Below are 14,118 nucleotides of genomic sequence, written 5' to 3' on the forward strand. Positions count from 1 at the left end.
CCAGAGGCTCCAAGCACCAGAAACACAAGCACAATAATAAACATATTCTTACACGGCCAAGCTCTTAGATCTCGTTCCGTTGTGTCCCTAACGAAGTGACTCACCCCGCTGGCTCTGCTCACGGCCTGGAAGTAGATGCTGTAGCTCTTGGCGGGGGACAGCGGGGGGTTCCAGAAGCCGCCGTAGCTCTTGTTGTCTCCCACTGTGAAGGGCTGCACCATGGTCAGGCTAGACGGCGGCAGCTCGGCCGCCATGTAGTATGGTGAGTTCAGCACGGAGGCGTTGCGGACGCTGAAGGGGGCGGCGAAGCACTCTGGGGCCTCGGAGGCGGCGCGGCGGGCCTTGGACTTGCGCTCTTCTTTCACGACCAGCTGGTAGGAGCTGATGACACAACAATATGACTCCTGTTTTAACGACATGACCACATTAAAGGAGCATTACCTCCTCCAAGGCGGCTATGGCTGTGCCTCAAATAGAATACTTCCGCCAGTCCACATTAATGCTTATACTTTGTACACCAATGACTTCCATCACGTTGATGCTAATGTGTGTTTGCGTGGCGGGGGCCAATCATCGCCAGCTTTCATTAAGATAATTGCTGATGACCAAAACCAAATGAGCTTCGCCCTCACTTTGCTCTTTGGGGCATGTTGGTGAACAATCCATTTCAAAGTGTTGCTACCTCCTCCAGGTATCAAGTCAGTCTCCCAGAATAAATAAAAGCTGAAAAAAGAAAGGAAAATCACCTCCACGCTCACTCTCCTTATATCTGCTGGCACCTATTTCATTGGATTGATCTCAGATTGAAAAGACTGCCAGTAATTACAGCGCAGCCGTCTTTGCACCAGAGAAAGACCATAATTGTGTTTCAGAGAAATCAGAAGATTAGCAAAGGGATTTTACACAAACCGGCAATAAAGTCAAATACCAGATGACTGCTAACAAGTTCAAATTGAACTTGTTTGTTTGCTGTTCAAAGTGATGGAAGCTGGACCTCCCCAAAGGCTGCACCCATTGGGACAATGCTAGTTTCATTCAATTCACAATTAATTCATACATAAATAATACATTTATGTAAAAATAATACAAAGATCAAATAAAAAAATATAATACATCCATAAATGTTTGACCTGTATAAACATATAAAAAAAAATACATGAAATACAAAAGAAAAAAAGAATGTTATTATTGCTATTATTGTTAATTAAAAATATTAAATCCTTTTTTAAGTCATTGTAAACTGCATTTTTGCATAAGACCAGGACTTTCGGGACACCCTGTCGTGTTTAAGAGCATATATAAAGTATAACCCCCAACAAAAAAGTGAACAGTCATGTTAATACGCAATCTGTCTTTTGCGTTTATGCTTGGAGGAAGTAAAAACCAAAAAAAGGGCAGGGAGGTTAGGATATGTTACCTGATGGGCGCTCCACGGGACTTGGCGGGTTTGAGCAGGATGGTGATGGTCGACTCGGTCTCGTTCAACGGCGCGTCAGACTCATATTCGGGCATCGTGGGGGCTGGAGGAGAGGACAGCTGGGTGTCACAAATGATAATGCTTTGATTGCTAACTTACTGTTATAATACTATAATAAGAAAATAAAAATAAGCATCCAAATGGCTTCCGACATCAAATCTATGGCCAGAAATCACAGTGGAAGGCAGTCTGGGACATAAATAAGAACTATTATTATTATTATTGTATTATTATTCGTGACTAAAGACACTTCCATGCTTTTCCATGAAGGCTCCACTCTGAAAGCTTCTTCCTCTTCCCTAACTTATGAATGTCTGCCATGTTGTCATCTTGAAGGTCACCAATGTGTGAACTGGACCAGAACATCCACATTTTTCCCACATTGCTGTGGCATTTTGGTAATTAACACCCCCTGGCCCCCTCCTCCCCAAACACTCCCACCACACCCCCACACCGTACATCTATCAAGTTCCTTTGGAAGCGTTTTATCTTTGGACTCCTGAGTGAGATCAACAAGATTGGCCATGGCGTGACATTTAGAGCGAGGCGTCCGTGTTCCACACGTGGATGAAACTTTTTTTCAATCGTCTTCTTTTGTTACTTCCTGTCTCTTGGCAACACGTAGGAGAGGATGATGGAGGAATGGAGGTTCACTGGAAAGGTCACGCTGAAGATATGTCGACGTCAATAACGCAGGATTGAGACCTACGGAGGCTTGTCCAATCAGAGCTCGACAAGACCGGTCGAACCCAGTTGACCGGAAGGATAACCGTGACTCATCGAGGACCAAACAACACCTTGGGAATGTTTTGGAATTCACAAAACTTGGTTGACGATAGAAAATGTGAGATATAATCAGTCACCTGGCGTAATTCAGTCTTAAGATTTCTGGGCGCCACACACGGGAGGCGACAAACAACTCATCGCCAACGCATAGCAAACCCTGCACAAGGGAGGCAACGAGCGTCTGTAAACAGCCACACTGGTGAGCGACGCATTCACATCCAGAGCAAATTGTACGAGTCTTCCACGGTTTTGATTAGCTGTCAGAGGTGGAGGGAATTTGGCGGTGTCAAAGTAGTTCAAAGGAGCAAAAGAGGCCGGTGTTGATCGAGTACTCTTGCTAGTACCGGATCTTGCTGGTACTGAAGATAAACTTACATAAATGTTTATATTTATATAAATAGCTCTGGGAACGGCAAGTATTACCCGCCATGTTTATCTGCGAGAGCGTACTGAATAGCATCCTGTGCGCTCATTGGTCGATCATTGAAACTCCCGCTGATCGGTCCTCGTCTGTGTGACAGTGATAAAATGTTAAACGTTTTTCAACTTTCTGGGAGCGAGTCGCAAGACAGCGTGTGCACGATGACATGCACGAGCACAAACTTTCACACGCACAAATTTCATGTGTCGCTGGACAGTGAAATCGCCCTATCATGCAGGTTCCATTGTAATTGAATGGAGTAGAGGCCTCCCGCGGTGGCGCCCATAAGGGGTATGACGGCTCACTATACGTGATTATGGCATACTGATATACAAATAAAGTTGTAATTTGGGGAAAATTACGTTGCGGAACAAATTATAATGTTAAGGGAATAAAGTCAAATTATTATGGTAATAAAGTCATGAATAAAAACACTGCAGAAATTGGAAAGACAGCTCTAATTTTACGACAATAAACACAAAAAAATTAAATACAATTTTATATATATATATATGTGTGTGTGTGTGTGTGTGTGAGATAATAAAGGTAAAATGTACCACTATTAAAAAAAAAAATGACAATTTTTTAAATTTGATGTCTCGATGCTTCACTGACCATGCACCAACACACCAATATAATGTAACAAGAAAACTGGGGAAAAAAACAACAGCAAAAACAGAATTTTTTTTGACAAGAATAAAGTCAAAATATTAAGAGAAAAAAGTCGTAATTTTAAAACAAGAACATTGTAATATTATGAACAAAAATGATGTCATTTTAGGAGCACAGAGTTGAAATATTATTTAAAAAATATTCTTTAAAGTCGCAATATTATGATAAGCAAAATAAACCAAATAAAGTTGTCATTTTTGGAAAATAAGGCTGGGGAAAAAGTTATAATATTATGGGAATCAAGTCCAAATATTTTAGGAATAAAGTCCTAATTTACAATTTCCAAGATTATTTAAAGAGAAAGTTTAAATATTTGGAAAATATTTTTTTAAAAAGCAGTAAAAATGGGGGGAGAGCAAAGAACAAATTTGATACTAATAATAGTCTTTTTCACAAAGCTGAGATTCCGTTTTTAATTGAAATATATATAACGTCTGAGCATATCTACATATGTTGCTTTATAAAAGTTGCACCCTTTCGTTTTTCACTATGTGGCCCTCGCTGGAAAAGGTTTGGACACCCCTGGCAACGGAAGAGAGAAGTGGGAGGAGCCCGCATGATCTACACACAATCACAAGCATTTTTAACTGCAAAGGTTGATCCAAAATTTGAGAATGTCACCGTCAAACTAGCAGGAGGGTTCGGATCATTTTTATGAGCGTATGAGCGCTTACGAGCTTGGGGATTTTCGCCATTCGCTGAGAGCCTTGGAACGTAAACCCCACAATTGGCATCTCATTTAGCAGTCATGAGCTTCATTGTGAAGCAAAGCAGACCTTCCCAGCGTAAAGAAAGGATTCAGATCCACACCAGAGGAGCTTTTCTCAGCTCAGCTTCCAAACTTTACCGCTCTCCTTTCTTGTGGTGACATTTGAGAGGCGGCTCACTATCATGTCAAAAGTCATCTCGAAATGGACTTTCTGATAAAGAAAAGACAAAGAGTCAGCAAAAGAATGGCGCCATCAGGTCAGCAAGCCCCACCCGCGCTGGCCCAAACAGGCTTTTGTGATGGGGAATGTGAAGAGAGCAAGGAAATGTCACCAGAAAGCAACCGGGAAGACATGTGGAGGTCTTACCTGCTATCTTGGTGGTGATGCGGGTGGTGACGGGGGGGCCGGAGCCTTTGCTGGTGGAGGCTTTGAGCGTGAAGAAGTAGGTGGTGCCCGGGTAGAGGGCTACGAACAGGTGGTGTGTTTCGTTGGTGGGCTTGGTCACCTTTCCCCACTGGGTGGTTAAATCAGCGCTTGGGTCCAGAGAGCTCAGGCCCTTGTAGGTGATCTGGAGGAGGACAGGACACACTCACTACCCCGGAACTGGATGGACGAGGAGGAGAAGTACTCACAATGAGAAAAAAACAACTGAAAATATAAACACTTACAAAAAAGCAGTCTCATCCCCACCTACGGACGATTAGATATTCCAGTTAACCTAACATGCTTGTTTCGGTTCGACATGCTAACCACGAGGCCCCCGCGTGCCCGCTATCTAACCAATCCACTGCACTTGACCAAATTGTCACACAAATCAATTTAGCACTTCAAGCGATCCTCGCTCTCCAAATTGACTCAGGGCCACAAACCCAGCAGACGCACTTCACTAAAGCGTCTGTCAAAAGAACGTCAGTGTGCAGCGCCATATTGCCCGGGGCTCGCTTCCAGTCGATGACCACCCACCACAACACACACACACACACTCTGCCGTCAATGCGGATGACAGTACCAATGGACGGGGGGAAACACATTAATAGTTCCAGCCCAAACACTTCCTGATGTGCGTTTGTGTGCACGAGGCGTTCAATGTCAGCCTGAAAGTCAGGAAACGGGGAGCGTGGAGGCAAGGCGACACACATGTTGAAAAGAAAACAACATGAGCGAGTCATTTCAAGTACAGTGGTACGAATCATACAAAAAACAAATCAATTTTTCCCATAAGAAAAAATGTAAATCCAATGAATCCATTCCAGACACGCAAAAATTTACATTAAGAAACAGCATGTTTGAATTTATACAATTTAACATGTCCGAAAAGCAAGTGATGCAGTGATGAAGGGAAAAATAAATAAATAAATAAATAAATAAATAAATAAATAAATAAATAAACAAGGAAAACATAGACAAGTACAATTAATAAAAGAAAAACACATGAATAAACAAAATAAAATGCACTCAAGTAAAGAAATGATAGCTACATTAACAATAAATAAATACAGAAGCAAGAAGTAATTGTATAATGTATAAATTATGCAGAATATAGACAAAGCAGTAACTTATTAATGATGGATGAATGACAAGCAGGATAAACGACAACAGTGTTTTTCTCAGCCTTCTTCTTCCTTACCTTGCTTTAGTACATTGTAGTTGTAACTGTACTCCACTTGTTGACACAATAAAAGTTTTTAGTGTTTTAAATTCAATTTTCCCCTAAAGTTGTATTTCTCCTGTCGAGTTGGGAAAACAATGTTGTACTTGATTTGGTAGCAGGGTGTCGTTAGCTTTGTGCGTGTACCACATCAGTGAATGTCATGTTTTCATGAACAGAGTGTTAGTGTGTTCTCTACAACCATCATTATGTATTATTCTAACTGCTCTTTTTTGTTGTTATTTCCTCATATCGCCACGTTCAGATACACTAACACCAATGAACAGTAACGACTTTCAAGTGATGATTTGTCCACAGCTTTTTGCTTTATTCAGTACTGAAGTGCTAATGTGAGATTTCACGCTCATTTTATCATGCATGAGGTCGGGATACGTACCAAAACTCAGTATCATGATGGTACCGGTGCCGACGTAAATGAAAAACTACGTAGCTATCGATGCCTCATTTGGGTGCTAAATGAATGCAGACTCAGCCACCTGCAACAAGTGCTTGAAAGTGATATTGTGCAGGTCATGTATTGTAAGTAAGTCTGGCGCCGTTTTTAAACTTTTTTTTATACCTATACCTTTTATACCTACCTTACCTTTTATACCTGTGCTCAATTCCAACACCACGGATATGTTTTGCCATAGCGCTCCACAAAAGCAACACTTTGTTATCCGCAAGCGAGGTGCATTCACAAACACCGGACTTCTGAACATCAGCATGTCAGCACAAGAAGGTTGTATTTTTGCACTTTTCCAGTGTTGTGTATTGCTGCTGATTTTTCCTGTGACAGCTATGACAATTTGTAGTGGATTTTACGTCATATTGGTGAATTTATGACTTAGTTATCATTTTATTTATATAATTGAAGTATTTAAATGAAATGCATGTCGAAAAATACCGTCAAAATAAAAAAAAAAAATTTGACAACATTTTTACATTTTCCTTTTTTTAAGTATCGCTTCAGCACCGCTTAAGCACCGATATCGTTTCAAAAGTACTGATTTGGCACCAGTATCGGATAACATGTAAACGATACCCAACCCCACTATTATGCCCCCTAAAAAAGGATTTAAATACATATACAATGTCTTCATAGTATATTTGTATTTGTGTTTGACTGTATTTAGCATTATTTTAGTTTAATTTAAGTTCGGTAGGTCAGATTGTTTTCATCACACCATTTTTTTTATTGGTTTATTTCACCTCCAAGGTTTTAAAAAACTAAACTGGCCATGTGATGTGTACCTGGAGATGACATTTTGAAAAGTCATCACCTGCATTGTGCTGCTGTTTGTGAGCATAGTGAAAGCTCCGGCAGAGGTCACCAGGTCCTCCTGGGCCTGAATGGACACTCCATCTAAGCGACTGCAAATGCGATCGTTTATTTCTTCTCTCTTTGCCAACACACGGACAGTAAAAACAGTATTTTTATTTCATCATCTTTCTTGGCATTTAACTCCCCCGCGACAAAACAAGTGAGCGCCTCTCAGATTGAGCCACGCGGGACAAAACCTTTGGCCAATAAAACGTCGCTCTGCAATGGCGCACAAAGCGGCGCTGCAGATACGGACGTCGGCCCGCCCACTCAGCAAAGCAATCAATAACCATTTACACAAGCTGGATTGAAAGGCTGTACAATAAAATATCATCTATTTTATCTACGCCTTGCACGTTGTCAGGAATCTCTCAACGTTTTTTACGCTCGACGTTATTGACTGAGCCGCTCTCTCTATCATCCCCACCCCCACTCCCCACCCCAATTTATCTTCATAACTTGGTCTCCATGGTTGATGGACTCCATCCAGCCACATGCACACAAGCGTTTGTAAAAAAAAAAAAAAAAAAAAAGGAAAAACAAACATTCGTATCTCCACTGTAGAGACAATTTCTGCAGAAATTGCATGTGAATGCTGAACAGCTTCTGGAATGAAAATAGACAGCTTGAATGTTTTGAATGAACTGAATGTTTTGGTGTTAGAATGGTTTGAATCGGTTGAGAAATCTGGAAGTAGTAGTAATTCTCACAATCAAAGGGAATTTATGTTAAGGAAAATGTGAAATTCCGGTAAAAAGTGTGGATTTTTTTGAATGTCAATATACTGTAGCTAGCCTTAATGTCCTGAATGAGCTGAAGGTTTGCACGTTGGAAATGGTTTGAATCGTTTGAGAAATGTGAAAGTATTAGGGATTCTTGAGCTCAGAGGGAATATGTACGGAGAAAATGTGGAATTTCAGAAAGTGGGAATTTGTGCATGAGAAAAGTTGTTAGCTCGGATGTCATTAATTAGCTACATTTTGTAGTGTTGGGATGTTTTGAGAAGGCTTGTGGGACTCCTGAAGCAGATGACAGGTACTGGCAGGCCAGGTGGCACACAGCTTTGGCGGTGGTTGAGGCAAAACCTCAGGTGTGGCAGGAGGAGTCTTGGTAAGGCCATGGAGCACAACTTTTGGTCGGCCTCGATGAGGTTCTGGCAAACCGTCCGACTCCTCTGAAAAGGGAAGCAGCGCCCCGAAGCGTGGGGTTATAGTCGGACGGTGGAAGGAATACTTGGAGGTCCTCCTCAATCCCACTGACATACCTTCCATGGAGGAAGCGGAGTCTGAGGACACAAACGAGGACAGTTCCATCACCGTGGCTGAGGTATCTGGGGTGTTTTGCAATGAATTCCTCAAGGCTCTGGATGTCGAGGGACTGTCTTGGCTGACACGTCTCTTCAACATTGCATGGAAGTCAGAAACAGTACCTCTGGATTGGCAGACCTCGGTGGTGGTCCCCCTTTTCAAGATGGGTGACTGGAGTTTGTGTTGCAACTATAGGGGATCACACTCCTCAGCCTCCCTGGAAAAGTCTATTCCAAGGTGCTGGAAAGAAAGGGTATGACAAACCTCGGCTACTGGAGCTGCAATGCGTTTTTTGGCCCTGTCACGGAACACTGGACCAGCTCTACACCCTTGCAAGGGTACCAGAAGGTACATGGGAGTTTGCCCAAACGGTCAACATGTGCTGTGTGGTCTTGGAAAAGGCATTCGACCGTTTCCCTTGCGGTTTCCTGTGGGAGGTGCTCCGGGAGTACGAGATTGGTGGCGCGCTACTACGTGCCATTCGGTCCTTGTACAAGCGCAGCAGGAGGCTGGTTCACATTGACAGCAGTAAGTTGAGCCTGTTTCCGGTGAACGTTGGCCTCCGCCAAGGTTGCCTTTTGTCACCGATGCTGTTCATAATTTTTATGGACAGAATTTCGAAGCGCATCCAAGGCATCGAGGGAATCCAGTTCTGGGGCCTTAGGATCTCATCTCTGCTATTTGCAGACCGTGTGGTCCTGGTGGCCTCATCGGGATGTGACCTTCAGTGTTTACTGGGGCGCTTTGCAGCTTTTGGCATGAGACTCAGCACCTCCAAATCCAAGGCCATGGTTCCCAATCGGAAAAGGGTGGATTACACCCTCCGGGTTGGGAATGAGGTCCTGCCCCTGGTGGTGATGAGCGAGCTGAGCCGGAAGGCAAAGCCCTCAATATACCGGTTGATCTATGTTCCCACGCTTACCTATGGTAAGCTTTGCGTTGTGACCGAAAGAACAACATCGTGGATACAAGCGGCTGAAATGAGTTTCCTCCGTAGGGTGGCTGGACTCACCCTAAAAGGAGCTCAGTTATCCGAGTGGGGTTCAGAGTGGAGCCGCTGCTCCTTCACATGGAGTGGAGCCAGTTGAGGTGCCTTGGGCACCAAATCCTGTGCCAAATGTAGAACATGTGCCGCCAAATTTTATAAGAAGGGAAACGCCAAATCTTTCAAAAATAAAGATTGCAGCAAATCAGAAAAAATGCTCAATCTAAACAAATTTTGAAAGAAAAGTAGTGCCAAAATCTAAAAAATGGTTGCACCACATCTAAAAAAAAGTAACGCCAAATCTGAAAAAAGCCACAAATCTAAAAAAATACAGTCTAAAATCTAAAAAAGGAAGAATCAAAAGTAGAAAAAAAAGATAGCACCACATTTAAAAAAAAGGCACCAACAAATCTAAAAAATGTAGTGCCAAATCTGAAAAAAGTGCCAAATCTAAAAAATAAAAAAAAATGTACCACCAAATCTAAAAAAACAAGGTAGCGCCAACTGTACAAAGAAAGAAAGCTCCAAATTAAAAAATCAAATCTATTTCCCAAATCTATTTGTGGTGGTCCAAATGTATCCATGGTGGGCCGCCACAAATACATGAATGTATGGGAAACCCGGCCGTGTGTAGGGCAGTTTAACATACGTCCTATCCTGCTGTGTCCTCATGCTGCTGAGTTGATTCATAGAAAATAATTAATGACTGCAGTTTAATCTTTGCCTTCAATAAGAAGATGATTGTCTCGTGGACAGATGCAGCCATTTTTTTAATAACCTGTCAAGCTGAACGTTGTTTCAGATGATCCACTGTTGATTATTATTGAGCTTAATGATAGAAAGAAAGAAAGAAAGAAAGAAAGAAAGAAAGAAAGAAAGAAGTGCACTGCCTTTGGACCATTGAAGGAGCTAACAAATATAATCTGCAGTCTGTGTGTGTGTGTGTGTGTGTGTGTGTGTGTGTGTGTGTGTGTGTGTGTGTGTGTGCGTGTGTGCACGCGCGTGTGTGTGTCTTTAGAGAAATAAACAATGTTTACGAGGCACCGCTGTGGGATGTGCGCGGCAGCAACGCTATTTCACTTCAGTTTTTCCATTTTCCTTGCTTTATTATTCTTAGCGTTTGCTGTATGAGAAAAGACGTCTTTGGACTCCCATAATGTGCTTTGCTGTCTCCTACTCATGTGCAACTTCCAATTGATCTTTTTACTTCTGTACTTTTTATGCTTTGAGTTGATGCTCTCATCATCTGAAGCCAATAAAAGCATCATTATTGAATAAAGCTTCCCTTTTGGCCGTCTCCAAGGCTTCTGCAGCGGATGTATTGTTGCCTTACTAAATCAGCCCTCTCCATCCTCTCTCAACTATTGATTAGAAATATGAATTCAAACAGTCTGAACTACACAATGATCTTTTTCATCCACATTTACTATCTTTTACTTTAAGTTGAAATCTTGAAATCTTGAGGTAAATGAAAGACACGCGTCTGAGCTCGCAGGAAGCTGCATTGGGCACGCTCCCTCCGGAGTGACGCCCACACAAGAGCACTGAATTAGAAATAAAACACCTCTTCATCCTGCACTTGTGTAACCAGAAATTATTATTTACATGCTTCACACCTTGACGTGATGCTGAATTATTATTATTACTGTTATTATTGTGTGTATAGTAATTACATTAATTTCACTTTTCTCTCCGCATTCAACCCATTCCCACACAACAACATACAGCCCAAAAAGGATCTACTCCTATGAAAGCGACAGTAATAACTAAGCAGTATATCATTTTTACAACTGTTACATTGAATTCTTGTATTTTTGTTATGGTATTTCATGTCCTTCATGTGTTCTATGCAGTGTGAGTGACTTAAATGTTGATTTAAGTCAGAGTTCTGACTTCATAGGAGCGCAATGCATTTGTAACCCAAGGACCTCCTGTACTTTTGTACCTGTACATTTCTCAGCATTCAGCTCATTCAAAACATTCAGGCTATCTAAAAATTCCCACTGACACGAATGTCATTTTTTCCCCAAATCGAACCACTCCTGCCTCAAAACATTCAGGATAACAATTTCATTTCAGTTCAGCTCTTCAGTATTCACACGCAATTTTTTCTCTCGTTATAAGTGAAAGCATCCAACTCGAAAATACCGGTCATCATGCGTTGTCAGCATGTGCTTGGTGCTAATCTCGCAAAATAGCCTGTCAGATTTGAGTCACCTCTTCTTCCCAAGAATACATGCGAGAAAAGGAGGACAGACGCTCGCAAACTCTCAACGTGATCCCCACATGTAAGTACTGTGCATCCCATAATGCTCTGCTGCTGCAGCAGTTCCCTGCGGTGACGGCGTGATACTCAGCATTGTCTTTCAGCCGCAAAGAGCAGAATAAAACCAAAATAAACTGAAAGTTCTCCACTGTCGCATAAGCTGTTCTCTTTTCACAAGTTTCCTTTTGGAACGCAGCTGTCTCCTTCTCCTCCAATTTAGGATGTCACAGTAGTTCCTTCCGGCTGGCTATGAATAGACGCAAACTCTCACTCACACAACAATAAACACCTGGAAGCTTTTTTTAATGGAACGCATTATAGTTTCAACTGACAAGTAGAGTTTTGAAATATATGTATGTGGTGCAGGCATGCAGCTATACCTGCCTCACTTTCTGCTGTGCATACGTAGAACCATATCAAACAAAAACAGCACCTTGCAAAAATAATAATAAAATCAATACATAATTCACAATTCACCTCAACATGGCAATAAAGATAATTACCCATAATTCACCAATAGATTCAGCAGTATTTCAATCCAATCAACTAGTGTTCGTACCGTTCGTTATACTGCTTATATACGCATCCAGTTTGCTACTAAACATTACAATGACAATGCAGCCGAAGTCAAGGCAACACATAAAAAACTTAAGCCACAAGAAGATTTTTTTTAGTTCATGGTAAAGTAATAGCAACAATAACAATAAAGTGCAGAAGAACATATTTCCGTAATAGAGTTCAGGGCACGCATGGCACAACTGATCTTTTTTGAAGGTCTTCCATGGAACCAACAACAAATGCAATTGTATTGTATGTACTTTATTTATCCCACAGCGGGGAAATTTACTTGTTACAGCAGCAAGCAAGCAAGACAAGTAAAGAGAATGAGGACTTTTATTGTATGTTCATGCATCTTACCGCTGACTTATTTGGATAACAAAGAGGAAAAATGCAGTTTTGCATGCCGCTTGAGACGCCGTCTACCGCGGAGAAGCAACAGTCAATCAAGAGGGGACTTTGATGTCAGTTAAATGAAGTTATTTGACGTTTGTGACTTGGGTTACAGTATCGTTCGAGGTCACTGCATCATGTATTGTTGCACCTCTGGTGTTTATCCCTACAAAACACTGTATGAGTTGCTGGCACCAGCATCATCCAGGCATGAATAGAGACACTAACAGATCTTGACGAAATATAAGTATAGTATTGTATATACAGTAGTACACAGCAAAGTTCCCCCTGCCTCTCAAGACCTCCCAAGGGGCAATGTGCTTTATCTACCACAGAGACATAACACACTCAGAAGACCTTTCACTTGGAAAAGATGCACCTTGTTGTTTTTATCTGCACACACACGCAAATAGTTTCTTGATGTGCCACTTTTTAAATCTGTCTGTGGAGCGATAAGCTGTTCAAACCAAGACTGAGAGCCAGTTTAAACTACTATTCAAACAACTCAAAAAGTGACACTTACACACATTGTACCACCTCTCTGACAGAAGTCATAAAATAAAGAGGAAAAGGGTTCCTCCTCAGTGAAAGATTTGACTTCGCTAAACCTTCGTTGGCCACCAATTGCTCTCTCCGGCGCTGGCATTGGAATTCCTTGTATCTACTCCTGTTTGAATTAAATAGCAAATTGTCCTTCAGACTCCTAGACTCATTTCACAGCTGTTACAATTAAAGAATCCATGCAGACTTTTGCCCTGTAAAAGAATGACTCAGAACAGTCTAAGGAGAACCTCCTTAACCTCCCGAAGTAAATTGGTAGTTAAACGTCTGAATCATACAATGTGAAGGGAATGGATTTTCATCATTTTTCAACATTTATGCAGAAATGGCCACCAAAATGAAGCTCAGCAAAGACACACAATGACAAAAACACAATCTCTGGTCTTCTATTCGTTCCAACACCTTCTGTTAATCACGGGACCAGATAACGTGAGAGCAACAGTGCAATAATTCTTCCTTGCAGAGCTGCTTCCTTCCTCGTGCACGCTCTTGATAAGCCAACAGTGAGAAGACCAACTAAACACAGCCTGGTAACAGTTGTTATCGCTGCCTGAAATGAGTCAACACACGAGAGCCGCACAAAGACAACAAGCCCAGGACCAACCATAATCAAAGCTCATGAGCAGCTGGGATGCTAATCTTCCAACAGAGGACGCAATCTCTTCATCCAACAGACCAACCAGTGCAATGCTACTTTTGAAACAGGAAGTGGCTTTCTGGACAAGGGGAGAGAGGAGGGAACTCTCTGGCTGGTGCGTATGCTAATACACCTCATTAGCTTTCTACCTGACAAGCCATTTAGCAGGGTTGTCCTTGTGACGTCTGATTGGACGGAAAGATTGGGAATGGCCGGAAAGAGTGTTTGCAGGCAGGAAGCAGTCGTTTCTGACAAATGAGCGTATAGTGGATAATTGTGTGTAGAGAAATGGAGATGGATGCTTTCATACGCCACCGACTCTCCCTTAATGGTACTCAAAGAGCAGTGTGGCCTTGTTCATACACACACACAC

General features: G+C 42.0%; 1 protein-coding gene across 11 annotated transcripts in view; it reads right to left on the reverse strand.

Moving 5' to 3' along the window:
- ptprt (protein tyrosine phosphatase receptor type T) overlaps positions 1-14,118 on the reverse strand; it is a 230,476-nt gene that overhangs the window by 97,828 nt on the left and 118,530 nt on the right. For all 11 annotated transcript variants that reach the window (XM_054784610.1, XM_054784608.1, XM_054784609.1 and 8 more), the window contains exons 12-14: positions 4,433-4,634; positions 1,418-1,520; positions 105-381 (exon numbers count right to left, since the gene is read on the reverse strand). In XM_054784610.1, coding sequence (XP_054640585.1) covers positions 105-381; positions 1,418-1,520; positions 4,433-4,634 — 582 coding nt within the window. The remainder of the gene's footprint in view (positions 1-104; positions 382-1,417; positions 1,521-4,432; positions 4,635-14,118) is intronic.

This window comes from Dunckerocampus dactyliophorus, chromosome 8, assembly GCF_027744805.1.
Source record: "Dunckerocampus dactyliophorus isolate RoL2022-P2 chromosome 8, RoL_Ddac_1.1, whole genome shotgun sequence".
NCBI lineage: Eukaryota > Metazoa > Chordata > Actinopteri > Syngnathiformes > Syngnathidae > Dunckerocampus > Dunckerocampus dactyliophorus.